Source organism: Eumetopias jubatus, unplaced genomic scaffold (genome assembly GCF_037043125.1).
Source record: "Eumetopias jubatus isolate StellerSeaLion01/CBP00866 unplaced genomic scaffold, mEumJub1_p1.0 scaffold_9, whole genome shotgun sequence".
NCBI lineage: Eukaryota > Metazoa > Chordata > Mammalia > Carnivora > Otariidae > Eumetopias > Eumetopias jubatus.
The window spans coordinates 37,504,905-37,532,765 of NW_028274815.1; the positions used below are offsets into that span (position 1 = coordinate 37,504,905).

The 27,861-nt window shown below is 51.6% G+C and overlaps 1 protein-coding gene across 1 annotated transcript; it reads left to right on the forward strand.

The window, feature by feature from the left end:
* FBLN7 (fibulin 7) lies at window positions 1-27,855 on the forward strand. The gene is given in 8 exon segments (XM_088026186.1): window positions 1-69; window positions 5,798-5,957; window positions 10,701-10,871; window positions 20,841-20,966; window positions 23,659-23,799; window positions 24,791-24,928; window positions 25,860-25,998; window positions 27,366-27,855. Coding segments are annotated over 8 exon segments (1,305 nt in total). The 5' UTR covers window positions 1-12; the 3' UTR covers window positions 27,739-27,855.
* The last annotated feature ends 6 nt before the right edge of the window (window positions 27,856-27,861 follow it).

Below are 27,861 nucleotides of genomic sequence, written 5' to 3' on the forward strand. Positions count from 1 at the left end.
GTGAACACTGCCATGGGCCTTGAGTGACATGAAGTGCCCACCCCTTTGAAGGGTTTGATCACAGACACCGTAAATCCTGGTCTTTTCTCCTCAAAGATGGAGGGGTTTCACTGCGTGTCTCTTCTTGGTTCCATTTCAAAGAAGGTTATTAACTCAAAGAAATGGAAACTATTTTTCGTTATTTATTGTCAGTGGCATAAGCCAGGCGTGGAGCCAGGTTTTGAAGGGATGGAAACTTAACACCAGTTGAGGGGATCTCGTCAAGAAAAATATTAAAATTGAGGGCCCCCTCCAGGGGCCCTGGAAGAGGCCCGTGAAGGTAGGAGCCCTGGTGTGATGACTTCCTCAGCCTCTGGGGTACGCCCTTCCTTCCCAGCGTGGAGCCCTCCCCCCTCGCCAGCCCCGCCTGGATTTGACCTTGGCCCAGGCATGGCTTCGGGGAGCCTTCCCACCGGAATGGGAGGTTGGCTGTGAAAGGGCACGTGGAGCCTGTGGTGGCTTTTTACAGTTGGGGTCTGAGACCTTGAGACGGGCAGGGGTGCCCCAAGGCAGCCGTTGCTGTGACAGGGCCAGCCTGCAGTGTGGGTGGGTGACACGGAGGGTCGGGTCTGCTTCCTGTCCCCCAGCCCCGGAGGCCCTCGCAGCCCCCTCGGACCGGCCTTGCCAAGGCCTACATGGACAAAGGGGAAATGACTTGTTTCCCATGCCACTGCTCCTCGTGGCCCAGAGCAGGAGGGGGTAGGGGTGTGGGAGGGGAGAGGAGCTGACAAATGGAGCCCCTTCCCCAGACTGAAAAGAGCACAGGGGTCAGAAGTGAAATCGAGGCCCAGGGTCCTAGGAGTTGCTGTGCTTGTTGACATGGAAATGATGCCAAGCCACGGTGTGGAGAAAAAAGAGCTGATCAAGGACGGGCATTCTGTGGTCCAGGGTATGCAAGATGATGCTTGTATGCATGTGCATGTGTGTCTGATCCAACAGTTAAAGACAAACAAAAAGTTAACGGTGGTTGTCTCTGATCATGGGACTTGTTCTTTGTTTTGATGTGTTTTGAGGATTTTGAATTGTTTGGCAGGGAGTGTGCTTTATTTTTATGATCAAGCAAAAGGAGAACGCTTTGTCAGTTTGGAAAGGGGAAGCATGTAGCTCCTCAGTCCCCTCCAATGACCTGTTTTGTTCCCATGATGCAGACGTCTTGAGCACTTGACCTGGTCTGTAAGGATGCCCGCCTCAGCACCCAGCTCTGTAGATGAACCCAGTTATTGCCTGTGCCGAAGTCCCACTCCAGGCGACGGATCCTGAGCATGGCTCTCGAGGGATCCATTTCTAGCCCTTTGGGAGCAAAGAATCCCATGTTGTAGCAACTGTCAAACAGACCCATCAAACCTCATATCAAAAGGCCAGAATTTTCTCCATTCCCTGGCACCCTCCCCGGCCCTGACTCTGGCACCCTGGCTTGCCAAGAGCACAAGGATCTATCTTTCTTTCTTTCTTTCTTTCTTTCTTTCTTTCTTTCTTTCTTTCTTTCTTTCTTTCTTTCTTTCTTTAATCTTGGGAATTTTATTTCTTTTATTTTTTTCCAGTTTTATTGAGATATAATTGACGTCTATATCAATATATGATATATTGACATATATTGATATATGTGTCTATGTTGTGAAATAATCACCACAGTACGTTTAGTTAGCATCACCTTACATAGTTGCATTGTTTTTCTCTTATAATGAGAGCTTTTTAAGATCTACTCTCTCAGCAACTGTCAAATATACAATATAGACACATGCCGTACAGCACATCCCCAGAACTTACTTATGTTATAACTGGAAGTTGGTGCCTTTTGACCCCCTTCATGCCTTTCCTCCACCCCACCCCCCACCCCTTGACTCAGGCAGCCGCCAATCTGTTCGCTGTTATCTGTTTGGTATTTTAGATTTCACATATAAGTGAGATCATATAGTATTTGTCTTTGTCTGACTTATTTCACTTAGCATAACGCCCTCAAGCTCTAATCATGTCTCAAATAGCAAGATTTTCTTCTTTTTCTATGGCTGAGTAATATTCCATCGTTTATATATAACACTTTTTTTTATCCTTTCATCCATTGGTGGGCACTGAGATTGCTTCCATATCTTGGCTAGTGTGAATAATGCTACAACAAACATGGGGGTGCAGATGTCTTTCCAAGAGAGTGATTTTGTTTCCTGTGAATATAGCCCCAGAAGTAGAATTGCTGGATGATATGGTAGTTCCATTTTTAATTTTTTGAGGAACCTCCACACTGTTTTCCATAGTGGCTGCACCAATTTGCATTCCCCCCAACAGTGTAAGAGGGTTCCCCTTGCTCCACAACCTCTCCAACATTTGTTGTTTCTTGCCTTGTCAATTTTTGCCATTCTAACTGGTGTAAGGTGGCATCTCAATGTGGTTTTGATTTGCATTTTCCTGATGATAAGTGATGCTGTGCATCTTTTCACGTACCTGTTGACTGTCTAGATGTCTTCTTTGGAAAAATGTCTATTCAGTTCCTCTGCCCATTTTTTAATTAGATTTTTTTTTTTTTTTGCTATCGAATTAAATGAGTTCTTTACGTATTTTGGATATTATCCCCTTATGAGATATATGATTTGCAAATATTTTCTCCCATTCTGTAGGTTGCTTTTTCATCTTGTTGATGGTTTTCTTTGCTGTGCTGATGCTTTTTTAATTTGATGTAGTCCCACTTGTTTATTTTTGCTTTTGTTGCCTTTGCTTTTGGTGTCGGATCCAAAAAATCGTTGCCAAGAATGATGTCAGGAAGCTTATCCCTGATGTTGTCCTCTAGGAGTTTTATGGTTTCGAGTCTTATGTTCAAGTCTTTAGCCCAGTTTGAGTTAGTTTTTGTGTATGGTGTAAGATAGAGGTCTAGTTTCATCCTTTTGCATGTGGCTGTCCCGTGTTCCCAACACCATTTATTGAAGAGACTGTTCTTGCCCCCATGTGTGTTCTTACTTCCTTTGTCCTAAATTAATTGAGCATAAGTGCATGGGTTTATTTCTGGGCTCACAAAGTTCTTTCTTACACTTACATTGTTCTGTTAGCCTCACCCCAGTGAGATTGGAGGCAGGGATGGGCCAGGGTTTCAAGACCTTCCCTCAGTAAGTCCGCCTGAAACCCTACCATCGCCCTCTCCACGCTGCTGTGCTGGGTCTTGAAGGTGTTTCCATTGTGACTGGCCAGGTGAGCACACCTCACCCGTAGTGAGCCTTGAGAGGTTGGTGCCCATTGTCCACTGTGCGGGTGCTGGGAAGGGCTCCGGAAAGTGTCACCAGGAGCAGAGGACAGCTGTGCCTGGGCCCAGCAGCCAACTGGACACACTTGGCTGCGCAGTGGCCGAGTGGAACCTAGGCCTCTTCTCCTCCACATCGTCTGACCTTCTTTCTCTGCTTACCAGAGCCCCATGGCGCCACCCCCAGGCTCTTGGCAGAGGCCTTGCCACTGGTCTCTCCCCCACTTCAAAATGTGGCCCTTCCGTGTCCCCCAGGGCAGCTGTGGCCCGGAGAACCCTCTCCCAGCTGTTGGGGCCCTGTCCACCTTGTACGAAAGGGAGGCAGCTACTCCCCTGGCTCAATGTGGCCGGGGAGGTTTCCTCCACTCCCTCCGCACTTCCCGCCCCCACCGCCACACTCCCTCACCTGACCTTGCACAGGAGTCAGAAGTCCGCTCCTGTGGGACATTCTGCCTGGGTCACAGACTTATCACTTGCTAGTGCCAATCAGTCAGTATGACCACTCACCACACAGGGATGTGTGAAGAACTGATGAGACAGGGCCTAAGACAGTCTACTGGGGCACATACAGCCGAGGGGTTTGGGGGTTGGGGGTGGTGGCTCTGGGACGGAAGTCACCAGGGTTCCCATTTTGGCTCTATCCCTCCTAAGCTGCGTGAGGTAGGGAGTGTCGCTTGACTTTCAGCCTATATATTTTCATTTATGAAAGAGAGACAGTCCCAGGCCTTCACAGGGTTGCTCCCAGCCAGTAGTAGTCTTTGAAGCAGACTTAGCTTTGTAAACTGTGAGGAACTTCACAAATGTGAATTACACACAAGTCACGAAACCATCTATAAAAACGGCTTCTTGGGCGCCTGGGTGGCTCAGATGGTTGGGCGTCTGCCTTTGGCTCGCGTCATGATCCCAGGGTCCTGGGATCGAGTCCCACATCGGGCTCCCTGCTCCTTGGGAGCTGCTTCTCTCTCTCTCTCTGTCTCTCATGAATAAATAAATAAGATCTTAAAAAAACAAAAAACAAAAAACGGCTTCTCATCACGTCTCGGCCTTTTGGCTGAGATCAAGTGTATAAGCAGCCTCTTCTTTTTCTTTAAGGGAGGGGATGTGGGTGTGGGAAATCAGGTCTGGGTAGGATGGCCTTGCAGTGCTGGGCAGGTAGGGGATTGATGGCAGGAGGTCACTGCCCAGGCACCCCAGAACCCGCGTGGGAAGGACCACAGTGGGGGAGAAAGAAGGAAAACAAATAAAAATTCTCTTCCCAGCAGTTGCATTTGGGGCTAGGCCCAGCCAGGCCCTGGTAGGGTGGAGGCCAAGGAGCCCCCATGGATTAACAAGTTCCAGGGGCAACTGGGGATTCAGCTGTGTCAAAAGCATGCACTGAGTCAGGCCAGTGAGTCATCTGTTTGGTGAAATCCCCAAGGTGCCGCGGCCTGGCAGCCTCCCTGGGAGAGCGGCCGTGGCTCTGTCACCACCGGGGCGGCAGGGCCCCACTGGCGAGCCTGGAAGCCACCCAGGCTGCGGCGGCCACGGGACTCCCAGCCGCCCTGCTGCCTTTTAGAAAATTTTTTTAAAAGATAAAAACCAGGACTCGTTGTAGAAAAAAAAAATGCGTAGAAAAAATAAAATTAAAAATGATCCCTGAGCGGTCCCTGGAGATAATAACCCTTACTATCTTCTTGATGTTCTCCTTTGTTCTGTGCAGGGGATGGGAGTCAGGTTAGGCAAGGCTATGCCGAGGTCACGCACGGCCCCCAGGTGGCGCCCCCCAAGGCCAGGGGCCTGCTGTGTTCACCCCCTTCTTTACTCCTTTTCATGTCCTGGCTCTTAAAGGTAATTGAGACTGGAAAGCTTGGGATGTTTCTCCCTAAGTGTGATGCTGGGTGTTGCTTTAAGTGAGACAGTCTTTATCACGATAAGCAGGTGCCACCTTGTTCTGGTTTTTAGGCTTTCTCGAGACCATCGGAACAGGGTGTTGACTGTCACCAAACACTTCTTTAACTCTATCGAGTTTCTTTGGTCTTTGCCTTGGTCCATTTTTAAAAGTACAGGAAGCATGGAGCTTTCCTGTTTCGCCTGTTTTGTATGTTTTATCATCCATCTGTTTTTAACAATGTTCAAGAGAGAAAGAAAGAATGAGGACACCAAGCCTAGGTTGCAGAGCATGAATTCAGAGTGGAAGATGAGGGAGTTCTCTGAAGGAACAGATGACTGATTCTAAGGCACTTTGGGCTGAACAAACTGTTCAACCAATGATTCTGATCATTGAGAATCATCACTTCTGCCCTTGGCTCTGAAAAGCAGGAGCTTTGTTTTTGTTGGGAAGCGAACTGGTGCTGTGATCTGTGTGCTCAGAGGGCCTCCGTCTGGTGACCTGACTCCGTCTGGTGACTCCAGATGTTGGGGCGCCTGGTGAGGCAGCATAGCGAGCCGCGGAGGCATCGGGGGCCCAGGGGCCTGGGTGGCTTCTGGAAGCTGAGAGCGAGCGTGTGGCACTGAAGGAGCCACAGCGGTGGCGGTGGTGACCCTTTCTCCCCCCAGAACTGTCTCAACAAACAGCAGCTCCTCACGGCCATCCGCCAGCTGCAGCAGGTGCTGAAGGGCCAGGAGGCCCGCTTCGCCGAGGGCATCCGCAACATGAAGAGCCGGCTGGCGGCACTGCACAACTCCGTGAACAGAGTGGGCCCAGACGCCCCCCCAGGTGGGTCCCCACGTCTGCACCACTGGGGCCAAACGACACGCAGGCCCTTCCCCTGTGGGTTCTGTCCCCATCCCCCCGTGCCCACGCCTCCCCCTGTCCGGAGGTAGATCCCAGGCCTTTCCCTGCCTTGCCTCCCATCGGGGGCCCATGTGTCAACCCCGGTTGGTAGGGAACACGCCGTGAGGATGTTAAAAAAGCAGCCACTGGTTCTCCTCTCCCACATCTGAATGTCACCCACTTGCTCTCAGACCTGTTCATTCTAGGCTCGATAACTCTTGTCCACACATCGTCCTTACAGAATTGTCGAAAGCCACGGCTCCAAGAGCGTGAGCTGCTTTCCCCTTCCCTGTCCCCACCCAGGCAGACTCCAGTTCGTTCCTTTTTTTTTTTAATTTTTTTTTAAGATTCTATTTATTTGTCAGAGAGAGGGAGCGCACAAGTGGGAGGTGCGGCAGGGAGAGGGAGAGGCAGGCCCCTCACTGAGCAGGGAGCCCGATGCAGGGCTTGAACCCAGGACCCTGGGATCATGACCTGAGCCGAAGGCAGACTCTTAACTGACTGAGCCACCCAGGCGCCCCCCCCTTTTGTTTTTATTTTATAGACTATCTTTTTCTAGCAGTTTTAAGTTCACAGCAAAACCGGAAGGAAAGCACAGAGAGTTCCCGCCCACACACACAGCCTCCCCTCCACCAACGTCCCGCACCAGTGTGGCATGCCTGCTGCAGCCCGTGAAACGTTGGCGGCAGCTCCTCAGGCATGACAGTCAGTCCTCTGATGTGAGTCCCCCATTTGTGGTGGTGGGGTGGGGGGGTTGCTGCTGAGGGCAGTTCCGTTTGGTGAGGTTCCAGGGGGTCCCCCAGACGCCCTCCCAGCGGGTAGGACTCTGACAGACACCGGGCATTTTCCTGGTGGACGCAGATACAGCTTTCACTGTGGGGCCACCGGATGGGGGACTGGATTTCTTCCACCTGGCTTCCAGGTGGCCTCCTCTCAGGGCGACAGGGGTCACGGGGTTCGTTGTCACGTTTGTTCGAAGTCATGAACCTAGGGAATATCTGATGTCATTTACTCACTCAAGACACATTTATCAAGGGCCCTCTGTTGTGTGAGATGAAGTTTCCCGGGGAAGGCACTGGATTTCATACCTCTTCAGAGTGTGGTAGCAGATCCCGAGTCTCACCGGCACCAGGTCGTCAGCTGCTGTTTTCCTTGGCTCCCCAGGTGCAGAGCTAGACCTACCCGCCAGAGTCCTCACACTTTCCAAGACACCGTGAGGCCCCAGCCTTTAGGGGGGTTCACCGCAGCCAGACTCCAAGAGGCAGGCTGGGCATCCTTCCTTTGTGCTACAGATGAGGAAACTGAGGCCAAGAGAAGTGAGTTAGCAGTACTAAGTACCAGATCTGATTTTTTTTTCCTACTAGAGGTTCAACGGCACAGAGCCTTTCTGCTTTTCTAGGATCACAGCTCCTATGGTCCCTAGGAGCTTCGAAGAAGAACTTGCAAGAGATCATTCATAAAACTGCCCTGCCTGTGTTAGAGGCCTCTGTCCGCTAGAATAGATAGACAGGTAGTTACTGTTACACTGCTGATCCTCTTAGTGCCAGATTCAGGGTCTTTCTTCCTTGAACCATACAAGACTTTTTAAAGTGGCCAATTCTCTTTTTAGGTATTGCCACGGTGCATCTTTCTCTCCCATGTGTTGGAGATGGAGGCAAGTAGCTGTCAGGGTCCCCACCGCAGGGCCGGGGCTGGGGGCGCTGGGCCTGTCCCTGGAGGAACCAGAAGCTTGCAGGTTGTAGGGAAATGATCATTTAATTTTTTTTTTTTAAAGGGCGTTTGCTGGGAGTCAGGAAGAATAATTTCCAGCCCTGGAGAATTCTTGGCCTTCCTCTTTCTGGCTTCTAAGAATCACCCTCCTATTTTCCCAGCCTTTCTCTCCGGGGAACATCACACCCCATCAGCGTCAGGGCTTATGCAGGCAGCCTCATTCCATTCGTTTCCCCGAATTTCTAGAATTGCTTCACTGCTGAGCTCGTGCCTTACACAGTAACCTCACTCCACACGGTGCAGGGAGCTTCCCCGTGGCCCTGGACGCTCACCACGTCGTGCTCATCGTGAACCAGCCAAGGTGCACATCCTTCCACTGGACAGAGGCCTGTGGCTCCCATCTGAGAAGTGACTTTGATGGGCACAGATCAATGAAAATTGATTTTTCATTGATCTGTGCCCATTTATTAAATCCACTAACATTTACTGAGCACCTACTGTGTGCCCGATGCTGTTGTATTTACTCAGGTATGATTCACCTGTGAGCTGCTCCAGCAGGTAGAATTTCTCTTTGGAAGATTTTAAAGATTTCTCATTCCCAAAGAGACCCTACTCCTTTCCCCACAGAGTATCTGAAATCCCTTTCAGCACAATAAAGTAGTTGATACTTTAAAAGAGCTATAGAGGCGTTTATTTGCAGGGACTGAGCCGGCAGCCTGGGAGCAGGCGCGCACGGGCACGTGAGCGGATGTGAGCCGCTCCCATCTCACAAAGTGATTACCACTGGGGGCCGCGTTGGAGGTTTACTAAGGGAAAGGGGCGTAGCCATGGTCCCCCGGTAACCAGAGGGCACTGTGAGTACTCGGAGGGGCCTGCTCGTGCCTGGCTGCCCAGGCCCGCCTGCCGAGGCTGCCGCTGTGCGGGACGCGGGTAGGATTTGTGGGCAGAGCCGCGGTGGCCTGCCTGCTGCCTTCTGGGACGGGGTGGCCCGTCAGGGTCCCGGGCGCCTCCCGATCACCATGTGCGCAGATGTTCCCATCACGGCCGACGCTGAGTGACTCTCTGTCACTCACTGTAACTGTCACAGCCGAAGCAACACCTCTTTCCCATCTGTCTAAAATCGGAAGAGCATTTTCACAAATGACACTTGCAACTTACTTTAAAGCATTGCAGGGGCGCCTGGATGGCTCGGTCAGTTAAGCGGCTGCCTTCGGCTCAGGTCATGGTCCCAGGGTCCTGGGATTGAGCCCCATGTCGGGCTCCCTGCTCCGCGGGGAGTCTGCTTCTCCCTCTCCCTCTGCTCCTCTCCCCACCCCCGCCCGCTCTTCCTTTTCTCTCACTTGTGCTCTCTCTCTCTAATAAATAAATAAAATCTTAAAAAAAAAAAAAGGCATCTTAGAAGGGGCTGTGAATTTCCAACTAAACAAAATCCAAATCCAACCTGTCTCACCTTTGGGACTTTGATTCAACAAGTGCTGGCCGGGGGAGGCAGCCAGCCGCAGGGAGAGGAGGAGTGGGGGGGCTCTCTGTCTCCCCGCAGCCTGCAGCACACATTGGGAAGTCCGCTCCGTTCTGCCTTCGTGGCACAGCTGGCTTTTCAGCTGCCCATCTCTGCTCCCAGCTCCTGCCCTTGTCCACACCACCTTCATCTCTGGCTTCTGCCTCCTCTCCTTCCTGCCTCACACCTGACACTTCACGCTCAGGCTGCAGCCGGCTGGTGCTGTCACCATGGAAGTCGGCTGCTTCATGCCTCGGCTCAAACCCTGTCTGGCTCCCTGAAGCCTCTCTGACTTCATCCCCAAATGCTTTCCAGCTAGTCCACTCTACTACAGCCACTGTGCTGCCCTTGACATTCCTCAGACCTTCCAGACACACTCCCACCACAGGACCTTTGCACCAGCTTGTTCCCTCTGCCCTTCCCAGATAGCTGCATGCTTATGCCTTCATTTCTTCAACTCTGCTCCCATGAGGCTTACACTGACCACCACATTCAAAATGGGCCCCCTCCCCTGGCGTCCCCAACACTACTCCCTACCTTATCTTCTGCACGATACTTACCACTTCTTAGCACACTCTGCCACCTGCTTATGGATCTTGGTTATTGGTGGGCATTCCTGTTAGAAGGGGGCTTCCTGAGAGCTGAGTTTTGTCTGTTTTGTTCACTGTCCCAAGCACCTAATCTAGTACCTGGCACATGGTAAGCCACTCAATACAAAATTTTTCATTTGTTCATTTGCTCAAGAATTATTTATTGGGCACTCACTGTCTGCCAGGCACTGGGCTGGTGCTAGGGCCACATCAGGGATGCGAGGCTAGATGAAGTCCCTGCCCTCTTGAGCTGCCTTTGGAGGGAGAACACTGACAACAAACATGGAAACAAATATGTCAAGAAGACAACTCCAATAATTACACATGCTAAGAAGAAAGCAAAGTGAGCTCGAGGGGTAGAGAGTGCCTGGGGAGGTTTTAGCTAAGTGAGATGGCCAGAGAACACTCTGGGAGGTGGTAGCATTGGAGTTGAGACCTGAAGAATGAGAAGGAGCCAGAGAGGGGACGTTCTGGTGAAAGAATATTCCAGACCAAGAAAAGAGCAAAAGCCAAGTCCTAGAGATGGGCCTGATCCTCGCCTGTTCAGAAGACCTAAGAAACCCAGCAGGGCTAGAGCTCCTGTGAGGCGGGAGTAGGTGGGCCAGCCGCACCTGGGTGGCGGGGGGGTCCTCCGCTCTGACCCTCCCACATTGCCAGGCCCTGCACCCAACCCTCGGTGTCTCTGAGGCGCCAGCTCAGCTTTCACTAGTGGGCACGTATTACGCATGCCCAGGAGTGCTTTGAGGATTCGATGAGTCATAGCATTAAAAATGTCCAGACCCATGCATAGCCTGGAGGAGGCACTCATCACAGGAGCACTCAGAGATGAGAAGCCTTGTAACTGAGAGAGATGTTAAATGACCATAGTCTTTCATTTTGTCCTTACAGTGTCCTGCCCTGCTCTGAATGCCCCCCCAGATGGCATAAAGTTTGGAAGCAAGTACTTAGTGGATCACGAAGTCCATTTTACCTGCAACCCTGGGTTCCGGCTGGTTGGGCCCAGCAGCGTGGTGTGTCTTCCCAATGGCACCTGGACGGGGGAGCAGCCCCACTGTAGAGGTACAGACCTTCCTTCTCTGCTGGATAGAAAGGGTCATTCCACGGGACACTTTCTGCCTGATTCCTCCACCATTCCTCAGCTGCAGAATAGTGGCCTGCATGTCCGATGACTCACCTCCGGGCCAGGTCTGGGCTGGCCTGCATGGGCTATGCCAAACCCTCTCACCAATTTAGTTGTTTTTGCATATGGGGAAATCAAGGCATGGAGAGATGGAGGAACTTGCCCCCGACCATCGAGCTGGGGAGCAGGCTAAGCTGATTGACTCCCAGACACTCTGACCCCAGAGTCTGTGCTCCTCAGCACCTCACTCTGCTCTGGACACTGGTGGTGGGCTCTTACCGTGTTCTGGGGCTGTTGTTCGAAAGGCGGCTGATGACCTGTAGGGTTAAGGAAATTCCCAGGTGTTTTTTGTGTCTGCTTTGGGACTTGGTGTAGACCGGATCCAGGAGAGACCACTGGGATGGGGAGTGGACATGAAAAGGTTTCTCTTCTCTCTGTGCTCAGCTCAACAACAGTACTTTCTTGATGTAGAGGAAAATCAGACTTGGCATCCTCTATCAGAAGAGGCTTTTCGAAAGTCTATGGTCAGAAAGTCATGGATACCAGTCATTTTTAGAGCAGGGCTCACAGGATGTCTGCTGGGGCAGAATGTTCATGATTTTAGCCCAAGAGTTGAAAGGGAAATGCCAAGTGTTACATAAGTAAGTATGTTGTCAGGAGCAATGTGGAGAGGACTTGAATGCATAAAGAACTTGAAAACATAACAGAACATTAGAAAATATATCATCTTGGGGTGCCTGGGTGGCTCAGTCAGTTAAGTGTCCGACTCTTGATTTCGGCTCAGGTCATGATCTCGAGGTTGTGAGATCAAGCCCTGCACTGGGCTCCGCACTGAGCATGGAGCCTGCTTAAGATTCTCTCCCTCTGCCACTCTCCCCTCCTCTCTCTCTAATAAAAAAAAGAAAATATGTCATCTCTAAAGAGAGATTGTGTGGATTGACATGTGGAGACCTGGCAGCCAGAACCACATTCATGGATTTAGACTTCTATTTCCCATCTCCTGGGAAAAACAATGGTTTGAAGGTTGATTGCAAGTACCAGCTCTCAGACCTAGCTGGGAACCAGCCAAGAAATACAAGCCATGTAAGCGGCAAGCATGCCAGGGGAAATGCCCGTATCTGGATTTACCCTTGACCCGGAAAAATCTCCAACCATGGTAAGCACCTTATAGGTGACAAACTATGGCAGCAGAGGTGGGAACACAATGGCATCTCATGGTCATTGCTTTGGATGTCTAAATTTTTAACTTACAGATTGAGTTACGGACCCCACTTGATTTCTTTCTCACAGCACTCGGGTGCTCCGATGGCCGCACCATCCTCTATGGGGTACCCCCTGCAGCTTACCGGGCCACGCCCCGGATCATGGCCCCCCAGATGGCGGTCAACTCCCCACCACCATAAATGGCACTGGCAAGGTCTTCTATCTCCCCTCTTTGTCTCCGGGGCTGTCTCTCTGGGTTTGGAGTTAGGGGCAGCTAGCCACATGCCCACTTCCTTTGAACCAAGCGTGGCAGGCTGCTCTTCAGACAGGCTGCCCCAGCCCACTCCCCCAGCAGGGCTGTGCACAGAAATACGTTTTGCCCATGTGCTGTTTTCTGTCTTGCTCGGGTATTGTCCATGTAGTCTGTCCTCAGTAGTGATATGCATTTACAGTGAGCACGATGTGGTTTCAGTGAAAAGATGAGTTCATCAGAGGAGCTAACTGAAAGGATGCATTTTTAGGCAAACGAGTAAGAAACATCAGAGGCTCAGGAACATAGTCACAAGGAATGGCTTGACCAAAGGAACGCAGAGGGGCTCGACAAGGGTAGGAACCCAAAATGCTCCAGCTCCATCTTAGCAGCTGAGTAGGACGCCTCCCCAGAGGATCCTGGGCACATCTGCCAGCTTCCCTCTTGAACCTGCATGCATTAGGTATATATCAGCACCTTGCCTCCCTGCCACAGGACCCCCTCGGTGGAAAAGAGGGTCCTACCCTATCGTGCTTTGTGTGCCGTGGTTCTCAAACTTTCAGGTGCTCCAGAGTCACCGAGAAAGCTTGTGAGAGGCAGGCTCTGAGGCCTCAAAAGACCTATTGTGTTGGGTGAGATCTTTATAGGTGAGACTTTGGCAATCTACATTTTCAATGTGATTCTGAGATTAACTAAATCTTGAGAAACACCACTCTGCTGGTTCTTGCCACTGCCAGAAGGAGAAGATATTGAGAATTTTGAAGCACTGATGCACTTTGGGCCCTCACCAATCAGAATGCTGCCTGCAGCGAGCCAGCAGTAGGGCCATGTCCTGAGTGTGTGTCCACCCTGGCCAGGTGAGACTTACTGCACGTGCTCACCTGCACCTGCAGGGACATTTTGGGAAGGCCAGGCTAGCCCTTTACAAAGATCAGGGCACCCAGCCCCACTGAGCAGTCTCCTTTCCTAAGATGTGGAGAGGAGACTTTTCCTGGAGGACCAACGCCAAGTATGGCCAGCAAGTCTCCTGGCCTTCCTCATTGTCCAACGTGGGGTACTTCCTGACTCTCGCCCTTGAACTTAGCACCTCATTCCAGATTTGCGGTGTGTTCTTTGTCTCCCCTCCTCCTCAGCCTCCTTCCTGGCCATGTGTCCTTCTTCCCTGACTCCGCTGCCTAACTGCTTGGCGCAGCCCACCCTGGACATCTACTGGGGCCACATTCACTATCTAAACCCCAGGGAAGATTGGCTCAGGGTACAAGGCTGTGGCCAGTCCACAGGGAGATCTCAGATGGATATGTGTCATCTCTTTAAGTGTAAATGAGGCATGGGAGTTCACCCTGGGGTGGTGATGGGGAAAAAAAAACCCCAAAAACCTCTGATACATCACAGCCCCGGGGGCTCAACCATCTACGGGCACATGACCTCTCCCCAGGTTCGTGGATGGTGCCTGCGTGGACACTTCTGTCCTCAGCAGGAATCTGACTAATGGATGCTGTGTCTCCAGTAAGAGCCTCAAAGGGATGCCACCCAAGCTTGTCAGGAGGGAGAAGGAGAGCTTCAATCTGCTGTTTGGGGACCTCTTGTAACAGTGTTAACAGTGTGGGCAGGACATGAGCTGGGGTTCAACAATCCAGTGACCTCCACACGCACACACACCTCAGAGTGGCCTAGAATCTTAGCTACGCATGCATCTGATTCATTTTCCATATCTGCAGTCTTGTGGTCATTGTGTTGTGACCACAGAGGGAAAAGAATCTTCTTAATCACAGGGGATCCGTTTCAAGACCCAAAATGTCAGTGACAGTGAAAGATTTAGCAGCTCTTCAATGCTTGCCCCTCACCCCATCCCCAGGCAGCTGTTCAGAAAGAGGGTGATGAACCCAACTTGGCATAAAAGGAAATTACACATAATCCTGCCATTAAAAAGCCCTGTGGGCAGAGGTAGGCTCCAGAGCTCCAAAATGGAAAACAGCCTTTTGGCTTCCTGGGTTATTTCCCTTTTCTTCTTTCTTTCTTGGAAGGGCATGTTTTTAAGATCTGAAGCTTTCTGCCTTAGGAGAACCATTGCCACAGGGCTTGTTGCTTTGACAACATTGGTAACCAAAGAAAAAAACTTGAGAGAAATAAATAACTTTTTCCCTTACTCTCATGCTGGGAAAAAAAGAATTGTTTTTGGCAGTCATTCCCCTTTTTTAACCTTTAGTCATTCATTCAACCAATTTTCATTGAACACCAGCTATGCACAAAAGATTGCGCCAGGTGCTAGAGATTCAGGCTGAATCTAAGAGACACTGCCCAACCTTGTGGGGCTCACCTGCTAAGATGGAAACAAGTAAAACAGAGAGGCAAATGGAAAGGTAAAGAAATGGGGGTTTGTGGTCAGTGCCTTGAAGGGATCTAATCAGGGGCTGAGAATCTATACGATGGGGGGCAGGAACATGGGAGGGCCTCTCTGAGGTGGTCACGGGGATGCAGAGATGTGGAAGGGTGAGCGGGGCCTGGTCACGTGATGAGTGGGGTGGGGTGGGTGGCAGGGGAAAGATGCTATCCCAGGAAGAGGGAGTAACATGTGCAAAGAGGCCCTAAGGAAGGGAAGAACTTGAAATGTTTGAGGAAACGGAAAAAGAAAGTATAGACAGAGCCTTGCCGCTGGAGCAGGTGGAGCTGAGCGTGAGCAAGGAGAGCTGGGGAGGCACACAGGCCAGCCCGTGCAGCCTCAGAGGCCGGGCGGGAGGTGGGACTGTAGTTGGAGCACAATAAACAGGTGTACGGAGAGGGGCGTGGTAATTGGACTTGTGTGTTGCTGCTGTATGGACAGTGCACTGGGGAGGCGGGCAGGAAGGGAGCCGGGAAACCACTTGGGGGCTACTGAAGTCCAGGGGGGTGCGTGGAAGAACAGTCAGGGCTCCCCGACTCCGCTTGAATGTTGGGGCACATGGTGTCATTTATAGAGATAATGAAGACTGAGCGACGAGTGTAGGTTTGTTTTCAAGCAACCTGTGTGGGGGGTCATTGAGCAGAACTCCATTTTGGACACGTTAAGTTAAACATCGGTACGACATCCTAGTGGAGAACCATTCATTCCACCCACGGAGATCACCGAGCAGAACACCATGTTACCCATCCCAGCAAGGGCTCCGGGCACTTTTGCCCACGGCATCTTCGTCCTGGAGTTACCCAGGAAAACACAGCATGGTCAGACGCTGGATGGGACACTTGGCTCAACATAGGGAAGAGACAGAGCAAGATTGGTCTCAGTAGTGGGGGCCGGTTAGGGTGGCCAGCAGCTGACACAGGGCAATTCCTGGTGGTGGCGGGGGGAACACCCCTCTCGTGCTGCAGGGGAGGGACCCTCCAGCCCCTTCCCATGGAGTCTGAAAGATTGAAAGCTGAGGGCCATTGAGTGTGAGCAAGGAGAAGTGGGGAGACACACAGGACAGCCCGTGCAGCCTTGGAGGTTCTAGGAGCAGAACAAAAGAATGGCTCATGGAGCATGAATCAGGAAGAGGAAACCCCCCAGGAGGTGGTAAGCCCTGCACAAGCGGTGTGGGCTCTTTACCTCATGTTAAGGAAGCAGTCCAGGCCCAAGGCCCATTCTTCTTCGGCCAAATGGGGTTCCACCGACCGCAGGCCTGAGACTACCTTTCCCAACAGAGAAGTCCGGTGGACAGTGGGAGGGTGGGAGATACACACCCGGGAATTACTAGCCTAATGAGAGGACTGAAATCCACGCACAGTGGTAAGAGCAGCAGTGAGGAGAGGGAAGAGACAGAAAAGAAGTGGCTCCAGACCCAAAGGGCACAGAGAGGTCAGATGGGGAGGAAGGGCACAGGAGATAGGCGGAGCCTGCGGAGGCCAGGGCCCCAGCGAACTGGAAAAGCAGGGCTTTGACTCTGGATGGAGGGCTTGGAAGGGTATTTTGCAGGCAGAATAGAGCACACTTTGCTCACCTGCTGCATTCGAGGCCTTTCCTCAGAAACCTCGAAAAAAGGATTTGAGTTGAAAGAGCTTCCTTCACTACAGTAGCCTCTTAGTAGTTACTGAGTGACTGGCTGGCTAACTCACCAAATGATCGAATGAATGAATGAACGAGGCATTATGTTTAAGAAACTGTGGACTTCCTTCCAGACTTCTATCTAGGCATATGTACGCAAGTGTTCCATAGTCAGCATCATCTGTGTATAGATCTTTAACACAAGCCAATCTTCATTAGCACTTCCTTCTAAACATAACCTTTAATGATTACGAAGCACGTCCTCCTAAGGGCTATTCTACACTTTTCTAAAAAGGATTTTATTTGTTTATTAGAGAGAGAGCACAAGCAGGGAAAGCGGCAGAGGGAGAGGGAGAAGCAGGCTTCCCGCTGAGCAGGGAGCCCAATGCCGGACTCCATCCCAGGACCGCAGGATCATGACCTGAGCTGAAGGCAGACGCTCAACTGACTGAGCCACCCAGGTGTCCCCAGGGCTATTTGACATTTTACTGAACTATTCCTTTGTTGTGTCCAGGTTTTCATAATCATAAATAAGGCCAAGACAAGCAATCTTAAAACCACTGTTCACTATGGATAATTTCAAATGCACAAAAGTAGAATAGTATAACGATCCTCACATACTCAAATATAGCAAATTCCTTATTATCTTTAAATATCTAGTCAGGGTAAAAATCCCTCCAGTTGCCTCACATGGCTCATGACCTGAGCCAAAATCGAGTCAGAGGCTTAACCGACTAAGCCACACAAGCGCCAGTCTCTTACGACTTTTTATAAAAGTCTACAGTCTCCTCCACCTCCTCCTCCCTCCCACCACCCCACCCCAATCCCTTGCAGTTTATTTATTGAAGAAAATGGTTTGTTTCCCACAGCCTTGATTTTGCTAGCTGCATCCCCGAGGGGTCATTTAGTGTGACCTTCTGATCTCTTCCTTTCTTTTTGTTCCAGTTTTATTGACATATAACTGACATCCAGCACTGTGTTAAGTTTAAAGTGTGTAGCCTAATGACCTGACCTCCATTTATCATGAAATGATGACCACCCCAAGTTTAGTTCACACCCATCCTCTCATACAGACAAGCAAAAAGAAAAGAAATGGTTTTTCCCTGGTGAAGAGAACTCTGAGGATCTACTCTCTTAACAACTTCCCTATCTACCAACCCAGCGGTGTTAGCCACAGTCCCCAAGCTGCACACCATGTCCCCAGGACTTTATAACTGGGAGTTTGGACCTTCTTGGTCTCTGAATTTCTTATAAACTGGTAACTAACTCCGGGGGCTTGATCAGATCCAAGGGAGATTTTTGTTTTGTTTGGGCCAGACAGCGGTAGACACTGCTGCCGGGAAGCCCTCCTTGTGCAGGAAGCCCTCCTTGTGCGGGCTTGTGCCCTGGGGAGCCTCACTGCTGTCCCCATGCAGACATCTCTCCAGCCTATTCCTCCAGAGGGACTGGGAGCAATTCCCCCAAGTTCTTGCCCTTTCAGAAAGTGGGTCACTGCCCCACTGGACGCCAGTTTGGTGGGACACCAACTATCTGCCTCACATCTTCTTTCCCTGAGTACGTTAAATATGCCTCCATGTCTTCTGTTGCGGCTGATTCTGCTGTTGCCATCATCAGTATGTTGGTCTTCTTGCCTGGATGCCCAAAGAATTTTTTTTCTTTTTCTTTGAAATCTAATAATCTTATTAGGATCTGCTCCAGTCCCGGCTTACAGTGGGCCAGCTTTCGCAAGGGCGGGCCGCAGCTTTTCAACAGGAAGTCTCAGTTGCTGGAGCGCGCTGCTGGCCCCGAGGAACTCTCCAGACTTTCCAGGACAAAGCCCAGTATTGAGGAGATTCTAAGGGGAGGAGGATCCAAATGGAGCCCAACGAAGGAAGGAAGTCTGTGCAAGTGAAAGAGGTGGCCCAGGGGGAAGCCGGAGAGGAGTGCAAAAGGGGCGGAGCGGAGGGATTCGGAACCACACTAAAAATAGCCACGGAAGGGCCAGCCAGACGGTCGGTCGGTCGGTCGGGAAGCCGGACCAGACACCTAGGAAAACTTGTTTCCCCTAAATAGGGGGAACAGAAAAGGACTTTTGTCCAATCCCATGCAAACTATTATAAGGAAAAAAAGAGAATAAAAAGTCTCTATGCACAATGAGGAAATGCCAGAAGGACATGGCCAGGAAACAGATGAAGACTATTACCTAATATTTCCAAACAAGCAGAAAGAAATTAGAAAAAGATAAAAACTATGAAAGGACAGCATAAATAAAAATTAGAAAGCCTCAGCAATGAGGTGATTGGAGAAGTGGAAAATCTGAAACGAGATGACAGAACACAGGAAAGGATTCGAAATAAAAGGGAAGAAAAGCAGACCGTGCGTGTAAAACATGCAGCTCAGCTCCAGGGAAATAGTAAGTGCTCACTAAACAGTAGATTAAAACAGAATTATCAGCCAGGCTTTTGGTTCGGCAGCCTCTCCTCAGCTTCTGCCCTCTTTACAGCTCTGAAGTCATCCTGCCCTTAACTAAATGCCACAGCCTGGGACAGATGTGAAGGTGAGGACAACTGGACTTCAATCAGGGCACAGATGGGGAGCCAGGACTGGGCGTTGGGCCATGGAATGCCTCTAACCATTCACCAAGATAAGAAAGAGTCTGTGGGGAGCCTGTCTAGAAATGAAAATCCTGGGCAACAAGGTCCAGACGGGGAGACAGAGCCCAGGGTCCTGGGGCACCTGTGCATTTCTCTGTTGAGCCAGTGACACCCCCCCACCCCCCTACCCAGGTGCAGCCAGGCCCAGTCCCTTCCACTGGAGGCCCAGAGGGGAGAGACAACGGTGCTGTTCCCACTGGGGCCAGACTGAAAGCTACTGGTGTTCACCCTCTTTGGCTCTCTGCCCAGCACATCACGGCCTCATGGTCTGCCCGCTCTCTGACTCTGCTGGTGAGTGACGTTGGGGCAGACAATGGGCAGAAACGGGAATTCCACGCTCTGTGGCATTTGGGTACGGTGTCATTCCAGACACATTCCTGGAAACCGGTCGTCTGAGAACAGAACGGATGGGTAGAGCACAACCAGGCTGTTACTGAGAAGCTGAAAAGGCTCCTTCCCCAGGGATAAGCAGCCTTTGGACGGTTCTGGGTCCTTTCATGACTAACAGAAACCATCCAACAGTCTATATAACATCCCAGCGACGAGGAGGCAGAAGCGACGCCGAGGACCCTGCCAATCCACCCACAGCAAGGCTGCTATTCTCATCAGGGGCAAAGCACCTTTCTTTCTCTGGACAGATACAGCAGGAAAGGATGGTCGCATGCCAGCAAGGAGAGACTTCCAGTTTCCTTTCCCAAGATGCTGTGGTCAAGTCAGTGAACTGACAGACTTCTCTCTTGGGTAGAAAGGGCCTGTGCTCTGTGCCTTAAGACTGGGCTTAAAAAAAAAAGACCGGGCTTAAGGATTCATAACAAGCAGATGTGGCCTGAGGGTTTAAAAAAAATTTTTTTTTCTAATTAGAAAATTTATTGTGGAATAATAGTTCATCATTCTGTGGAAGAGTACAAAAAAGTGTAAATAAAGAAAAATTGCCTGGAATCCTACCACACAGAGAGAAACCTATTTAATTTTTAAATATATAATCTCTTTCTATATATAGCTTTCCCACAGGACTGCTATGTATATGAGCAAGGAATATTTCCCTTTCCACCGTTTAGGAAATGTCTGAGAATCAAAAGAAAATCTTCCTTGGGTGCACCGGAAATGAGCACAGGAGAGCTACTGGGTGGGAACTTGGAGAGACTTCGTTTTCCCCTTCTCTGGAAACTGTGACAGACCATCTCTCCCTCTTAAAACTCCCCTGAATTGGGTTCTTAGTCAAAAGGTGTTCTTCCTGGAGTGCCTGGGTGGCTCAGTGAGTTCAGCGTCCAACTCTTGATTTCAGCTCAGGTCATGATCTTAGGGTAGTGGGATTGAGCCCCACATTGGGCTCTGTGCTGGGCGTGGAGTCTACTTGGGATTCTCTCTCTCTTTCTCCCTCTGCCCCTCCCCCTGCTTGTGCTGTAAATAAATACATAAAATCTTAAAAAAAAAAAAAAAAAGGTGTTCTTCCCGGGTGCTGGCTGCTAAGGGCAGAGTTGCGGGGGACAGTCTGGCTTGATTCAAAGGCAGGTGGGCACATGGGGGAGTCTACCCTGTAAATTAGGGAATGGTGCCTCTGCTGGAGCATGACTGGGTGACGGACCAGCTCCTGTAGGCAGAGCTCCCCGTGAGAGTGCGGCGTGTGCCAAAGGCCCCATGGCTTGCCGAATGGTGGGTGGGCTGCAGCTCAGCGCCCTCAGCCCCCTCTCAGCTCCTGCGGCTTGGGGCAGTGGCGAGGGCAGAGTGGGCGAGGAGAAGGTGAAGTTGTCCTGCCGCGTAAAGAAAGGTTCATTTTAGAATTCGAACTCCCCTATCTGTTTTTGAAAATGCTTTCTTTTCCTAGACATCAGCGAATGCTCCAGCCAGCCTTGTCAGAATGGGGGGACCTGTGTAGAAGGCGTCACCCAGTACAAGTGCGTCTGTCCTCCGGGGAGGACCGGCAGCCGCTGTCAGCACCAGGCCCAGACAGGTACGGGGCTGCTGAGGGGCTGGGTGAGGCTCCACCGCAGGGAGAGGAGCCCCCTGGCCATGGGTCACCAAATGCAGACGCGGCAGGAGCTCAGCTCCCCACCTGGAGAGAGGGCTTTTCACCCTTGATCCTTCTGGTTATCTGGGATGGAATTTAGCTCTTCTGTGTAACCAGCATTTTGATCCTCTTTATGGAAGAAAATGCAGGTAGAGGGACTGACCCCTAGTGTGAAAAGCTCCCCAGACTGGGAATTTGGCCCGAGAAGCTTCCTTGCTCCACCTTCACTTGGTCCGCATTTTCTCTGCGGTTCAACAGAATGGCTCTTCCTTTCCAATGCCCCCATCGTACCCTGCCAAGTCAGTAGTTACTGATACAGGCCAAAGTACCCTCAAAGCTGGGCAACGAGACATCTGACAGGTGGGGAGCTATTTTTTTAAAAACAGATTTTATTTTTATTATTTATTTGAGAGAGAGAAAGCATGAGCGGGCAGAGGGAGAGGGAGAGCCCGATGCGGGGCTTGATCCTAGGACCCTGGGATCGTGACCTGAACTGAAGGTAGACCGTTAACCGACTGAGCCACCCAGGCGCCCCTTGTGCTGAGCTTATTCTCCACATCTTGAGTCCCAGTAGGGGACTAGCCAGAAGGTCTAGAGGGCACAAAGTGGCTGTTTTCACAGAGGGCAAGACAATCCAATAAGGAATCTATGAAGGTTCCCACACTATGCTGTAACCAACATTTCCTATATAAAAAAGTCAAATCCTAAAGATGTCCTCTTTCTTTGCCAGAAGTCCCTGGAGTGTCCTGCCTGGTTGTCTGGATTTCTATGTGGAATCTGGGTATGGGGAAGAGGAATTGGTGGTTAACAATAGTATCCAGAGAGTAGGACCTTTGTCAGTACTTGATATTTTTGCATCAGATGCAATCCAAGGCCAGTTTTCAATCCTGCCCCCAGAGATCTGCTGCTTAATTATCTTGGTTCCATTCAGCTGAGTCAGCCTTGCTGGGAGCTTTCTCAGAATGCAGCTGCCCACCCCAGGAGCCCAGCTCCTCTCCCACCGCCCCCCCCCCCCGGGGGGCTGCTCTCTGGGGAACCAGAAACCAGAGGCAGGGCCTTCTCTCCAACTACTTACAAACAGAAAGGAACAAGAAGTGGGCCCTCTTTCAACCCAAACGAGCTGGTACTGGACCCTGAATGTTCTAAACCCTCCATGTTAGGGTTTCTGCTGTCAGGACCTTAGGCAGCTGCTTCTCAGGTCCAGGGGGCACTTTATATATAAAGTATCCCCATGACAAGAATCTCCCCAGGGAGGGGGAAGAGGGAGTGAGCAGGTGCATCTGAAGGTGGTCTCCTTGAACAGCCCAGCAAAGGCCTGGCTTCTTGCTCACCTGGTTCCCCAGCCTGGAGCCTTCCTTCCCATCTGCTCTGCCTGTGTCTGCTCTGAGAGGGAACCTCTCTCCAAATGCTTTTTTTTTTTTTTAATCCATTCACCTTTTCTTTCCCCTATTATAATAGAATATACATAACATAAAATTTACCATTTTAACCATTTTAAGTGTATGGGCCAGAGGCATTAAGTACATTTACACTGTTGTGCAACCATCCACCTCCATGTTTTCACCTTGAAAAACTGAAACTCTGCCCTTGAAACAGTAATTCCCCATTTCCTCCTCTCCCAGCCTCCCGCCACAACCATTCTGCCTTCTGCTCTACGAATTTGACTACCCTAAGAACCTCACCTCCGTGGAGTCACACACTGCGTCTCCTTGGGTGTCCTCTTATGCATCATTACTTTCACCACCGATGATTCCTCTACCATCTCCCCTAACCACATGAGAACGCTAAATCCTTTGAAAATGTTCAAAAACTAATTATTTTTTTTTTCTGATTAGAAAATTGATGTTCCTGGGGCACCTGGGCGGCTCAGTCCGTTACCCTTCTGACTTCAGCTCAGATCATGATCTTAGGGTCCTGGGTTCTAGCTGCGCATCCAGCTCCCAGCTCAGAGGGGAGTCGGCTTGTCCCTCTACCCCTCCCCCTGTTCGTGCTCTCTGTCAAATAAATAAATAAAATCTTAAAGAAAAGAAAAAAAGAGAAAAAATTGATGTTCCTGGTTTTAAAACAAAAAGCTCCGATAATTTAGAAAAGTATAAAATTACAACAACACGGACATCGGTTAAGCGTTTACCTTCAGCTTAGCTCATGATCTCAGGATCCGGGGATTCAGCCCTGCAAGGGGCACCCTGCTCAGCGGGGAGCCTGCTTCTCCCTCTCCTCTACCCATCCCACCCCCAGTCGTGCTCTCTCTCTCAAATAAATAAAATCTTTAAAAAAAAAAAACTACAACAAAAAAGACTGTCCCCCCCCAAAAAAGTAGTGTTTTACATTCCATAGGTTTAAACTCCAGGGATCACTGTTAGCATTTTGGTGTTTGTTAAGCCTTTTGATGCCGTCCTTCTGTGTGCTTGTCGCAGGGTCCTCGGTTTCCTGCAAGGTGCCTTTCGGCTGCACTCCCCGAGCCCTTCCTGGGCGGCTGCGGGTTTCTGCTTACTTACTCGTCTTTCCTTTCCCTACTCCAGAGTGAGCTCTGAGAAGGGGCCGCGCCCCCGTCCTGGTTCTCCTCCCGGCCCCTGCCCAAGGTTGGGCGCCAGGGGCGCCAGGGCCCGGCACTGAGGGTGTCTTCTCCCCGCAGCGGCCCCCGACGGCAGCGTGGCCGGCGACCCCGCCTTCAGCCGCGCGCCGCGCTGTGCGCAGGTGGAGCGGACGCAGCACTGCAGCTGCGAGGCGGGATTCCACCTGAGCGGCAGCGCCGCGGGCGACAGCGTCTGCCAGGGTAGGCGGGGGCTCTGTAGGGGGAGAGGGGAGCGGGGGGGAGGGGGAGGGGGGCGGTGCCCAGGAGAAGACAGGGCTCCCACCCGCCGCCCTCCTGCTGCGGGCGCACCAGCAAGGGGGCGGGGAGCGGGCAAAGTCTCAGAAAGCCCGGCCCACTTTGCGTTTTAGGTAAGTGTCGACCTAATGGGGCCTGAGACGTAGACATCAGAGGCGATCATAAGAAATCAAGATTGTGGCAAGAGCAGCCAGGGGTGCCCAGGCTGGCCCCCATCTCAGAAGCCAGCCACGGTGACATGCAAAGCAGCACACCCATCTAGAAGAACCGCGAGCCACCCGCCCCCCCCCCCGCCCCCAATTCCAGCTGCAATCAGGGACGGGTGGCAGAGAGGAGCTCGAGTCCTTGGGCTGGTTAGGAAGGCCTCCTGCGCTGTGCAGGGCTCGGGCACTCAATTTCCTCAACCCCTCTCTGCTTGGGTTTATGGACCCAGCCAACTTTAGCTAACCTCTCCTGATTACCAAAGTGCCTTCTGAGAACGACTCAAACCAAGCGGGCCCAAACCGGAGAATTGGCCAATTGGTGCAAACTGCCTCATTTTACAGCAGCTGAAATGAGACCCTCTTCCTCCAACCCCAAAGATGAGGCCAGTTCAGGTGGGGCTGGGATCCAGGCCGTAGTCTCGACTGCCCGCCTGATCTGCCAGCCCCTGCAGGGTCCCCCGTTAGTCTTCAGCCTCAGACAAAGGAACCTATCTAGGGTCTATCATGTAGGATGCTCTCATCCCTCCCCTCAGCCCCCTGGGCCCTTGGCTGGGGAGGAAGGCTTGCTCTCCTTCCAGGTGCTCTGCTGGGCATAGGGTTTGCCTCCCGCCCAGGCCCAGCCACTTAGCCATAGTGGCCATCGCCTCCAGGAACTGAGGCACAGCCATCCTGGGTCATGGCTAGTGGCTGTCCACCACACGGCTCCTGGTCATACTGGGCACTTCTGTCCCCAGATGTGAATGAATGTGAGCTCTACGGGCAGGAGGGACGCCCCCGGCTCTGCATGCACACCTGCATCAACACCCCAGGTTCCTACCGCTGTGCCTGCCCCAGCGGGTACCGGACGCTGGCTGATGGGAAGAGCTGTGAGGGTGAGTGATACTGCTACAGAGGCAGGGAGCTGCAGGGCTCACGAGAGAGCCTGGCTGGTCCCAGACAGCGGCTCCAAGCCACTGGGGGAGAAGGAGCAGAGGAGAAGGCAGAGGGCTCTTCTTTGGGCTCAAGTAGAATGTGAGAGAAGATGTGGCTCCCCAGTGACGTCCTAAGCTCTGCTGCAAGGGTCAGAGGAGTGGGTAACCTGGGACTGGAGAAGAAGATACCTCCATCCATCCATCCATCCACCCATCCATCCATCCATCCATCCATCCATCCATCTCTCCAACCATCCATCCCTCCCTGCTCCCATCCCTCCCTTCCTCCATCCCTCCGTTCATCATCCCTCTATCCATCCATCAATCCCTCCAACCAACCATCCATCCCTCCCCCCCTCCCCCCCCACCTCCATCCCATAAGTATTCAAGAAGGCCCAGGTAGGACTGTGCAGATTGGGAAGAAACAGCCTCCAGCTGGGGGGAAGGCAGCAGCAGAGACTTCATACAAAGGAGAGTGAGGACATCTGCATTTGGGTTGGGGTGAGGCTGAGGAGAAAGGCTTTCTGGAAGACTTGACTCTTAAAGGGCCGGATAAATAGCCATTGAGGGGAGACTCCAGGGCCCTTAGGCTGAGGAGGAGGCAGGTCTCAGAGAAGCGTTGTGACCTGGGACCAGTCACACTCCTGTGCTTCTGGCACCTCTGTAACCTGTCTACCCCGTGGGAGGGCAGCTCCCCAGCATGGTTCTGCAGCACTTCCACAAGGTCTGGATTTCAAATAGTGAAGGATGACAGGGTTTCCCGTTTGAAAAATAAGTACTGGGTATTTAGAAAGCTCACCACATTCCAGCGCCTATCCGGGTTTTTCATGTGGTCCTGTGACAGAAGGGACGTCAGGTGATCTTCACTCTTCCTGGGTGTCCCTTATTTCAGATGTCGATGAGTGTGTGAGCCCGCAACTCGTGTGTCCCCAGGGGACCATGTGCATCAACACCGGTGGAGGCTTCCAGTGCGTCAGCCCGGAGTGCCCCGAGGGCAGCGGCAACGTGAGCTATGTGAAGACCTCTCCATTGTGAGTATAGCCAGGGCACCCAGGCCGGGCACCTACGTCCCTCACCCAGGCCTCCCAGGGGGGCTGGGCCAGATTCAGAGGTTCTTAGGAGAAGATACGGTTAGATCCAAGGAAAAATGGAAGGCAGGGAGCTGGGAGTTTGGCTTCTCTAAGCTTCCATTTCCCTTTGGTGGTCGCATTTAATTCACTGCTTGCTGCTATGTGCAGTAGGAACCCAGTTTGCCCTGAAAGGAGTTAATGTTCCAAGTGTTCCCCTGCTGCCCTGGAGGATGATGGGATTATAGTCACGCTCGTGCGTGGTGACGTTACCAGGAGGCAGGTACATATTACAGATATGGGAGAGGATCATTTTGTCATGTTCACATGGCTAATAACTGGTCGGTTCCAGTCACACGGCATGTCCCGTACACTTTGCATTATATTGATAGGCCTTTCCACTGGTTTAGGAGGTTTGATTTCCCGTAACCTCAGCACGTAATGGTTTGTTGTTGTTTTCAAAAGGTGGGAGACAGGCCTTTCAGGAGAAGAACGACAACTATCACAAAGCACATGTACTTTCTTCTGAAAAAGAGATCACAAGCGTCTTAGCATTGTCTTTAGAATGAATTAACTTCACAAGCTCATATACCTGAATTGCTTTTTTGGGCTATAGCAGAGTAGAAACATCAATAAAGTCAGCTGGCACTCAAGAGGGGAGGTTATTTACTGAGACCGAAGGCACCAGGATCTTCCTCTGAAGTCACTCAGTGAAGGGACTGTATGTCATAGCCTCTGGGGACATGCCTGATTATTAGCCAGATGCGATATTCAACCTACATAACTGTGATTATATGAGTCATGAAATATGCTAAATTGTATCTGTGTGTTGGATAAGGTAGAGAAATATCAGAAGCACTTCCACAAGATCCTGATTCCAAATGGTTAAGAAAGACAGGGTTTCCTTTTTAAGAATAAATGCAGGGTGGTTGCAAAGTTCACCTCGTGTTGAGCACCGCATTCCAGGGTGTTGCCAGCTACCTGCTGGGGTCCCATCATTACAGAGAGAGGTCCTGGCACGGGCAGAAGGGGCACCTGGTTTATCTTCCTGGCTTTATTTGTCTGTAAAGACTCTAGTAACAGCATGTATAAATGTACGTGTACGTGCGTACATATACAAGTGGGTCAGGGGAGCACCTCTTCCCTGGCCACACCTGCCATCCGCCACCCTCACCTGCAGCTCTGAGCCTCTGTGCTGAGGGACTGGTGGCTGGGAAAGGGCACTCTGGAGGCCTCTGCAGGAAGGCAGTGGGGCAGACAAGCCAGGTCAGAGCAGCCCCTCGCGAGTCTCCCCAAGGCTGACTCCGTCCATTTTTGCCTCTCTGTTCCAGCCAGTGTGAGCGAAACCCCTGCCCCATGGACAGCCGACCCTGCCGCCACTTGCCCAAGACCATCTCCTTCCATTACCTTTCCCTGCCCTCCAACCTGAAGACGCCCATCACGCTCTTCCGCATGGCCACAGCCTCAGCCCCCGGCCGACCTGGACCCAACAGCCTGCGCTTTGGGATCGTGGGTGGGAACAGCCGGGGCCACTTTGTGATGCAGCGCTCAGACCGGCAGACAGGGGAGCTGATCCTTGTCCAGACCCTGGAGGGGCCTCAGACACTAGAGGTGGATGTCGACATGTCGGAATACCTGGACCGCTCCTTCCAAGCCAACCACGTGTCCAAGGTCACGATCTTTGTGTCCCCTTATGACTTCTAAGGCAGCCAGGGGGCGGGGTTACCTGCGGTGAGGAGATCTGGGCTCATTTAGCTTCCTCGGAGATCTGGCTGTGGGCCCTGACTGTGACAGTTCTCTCTCCCCAGCCTGCCTTGTCCTTGCCCA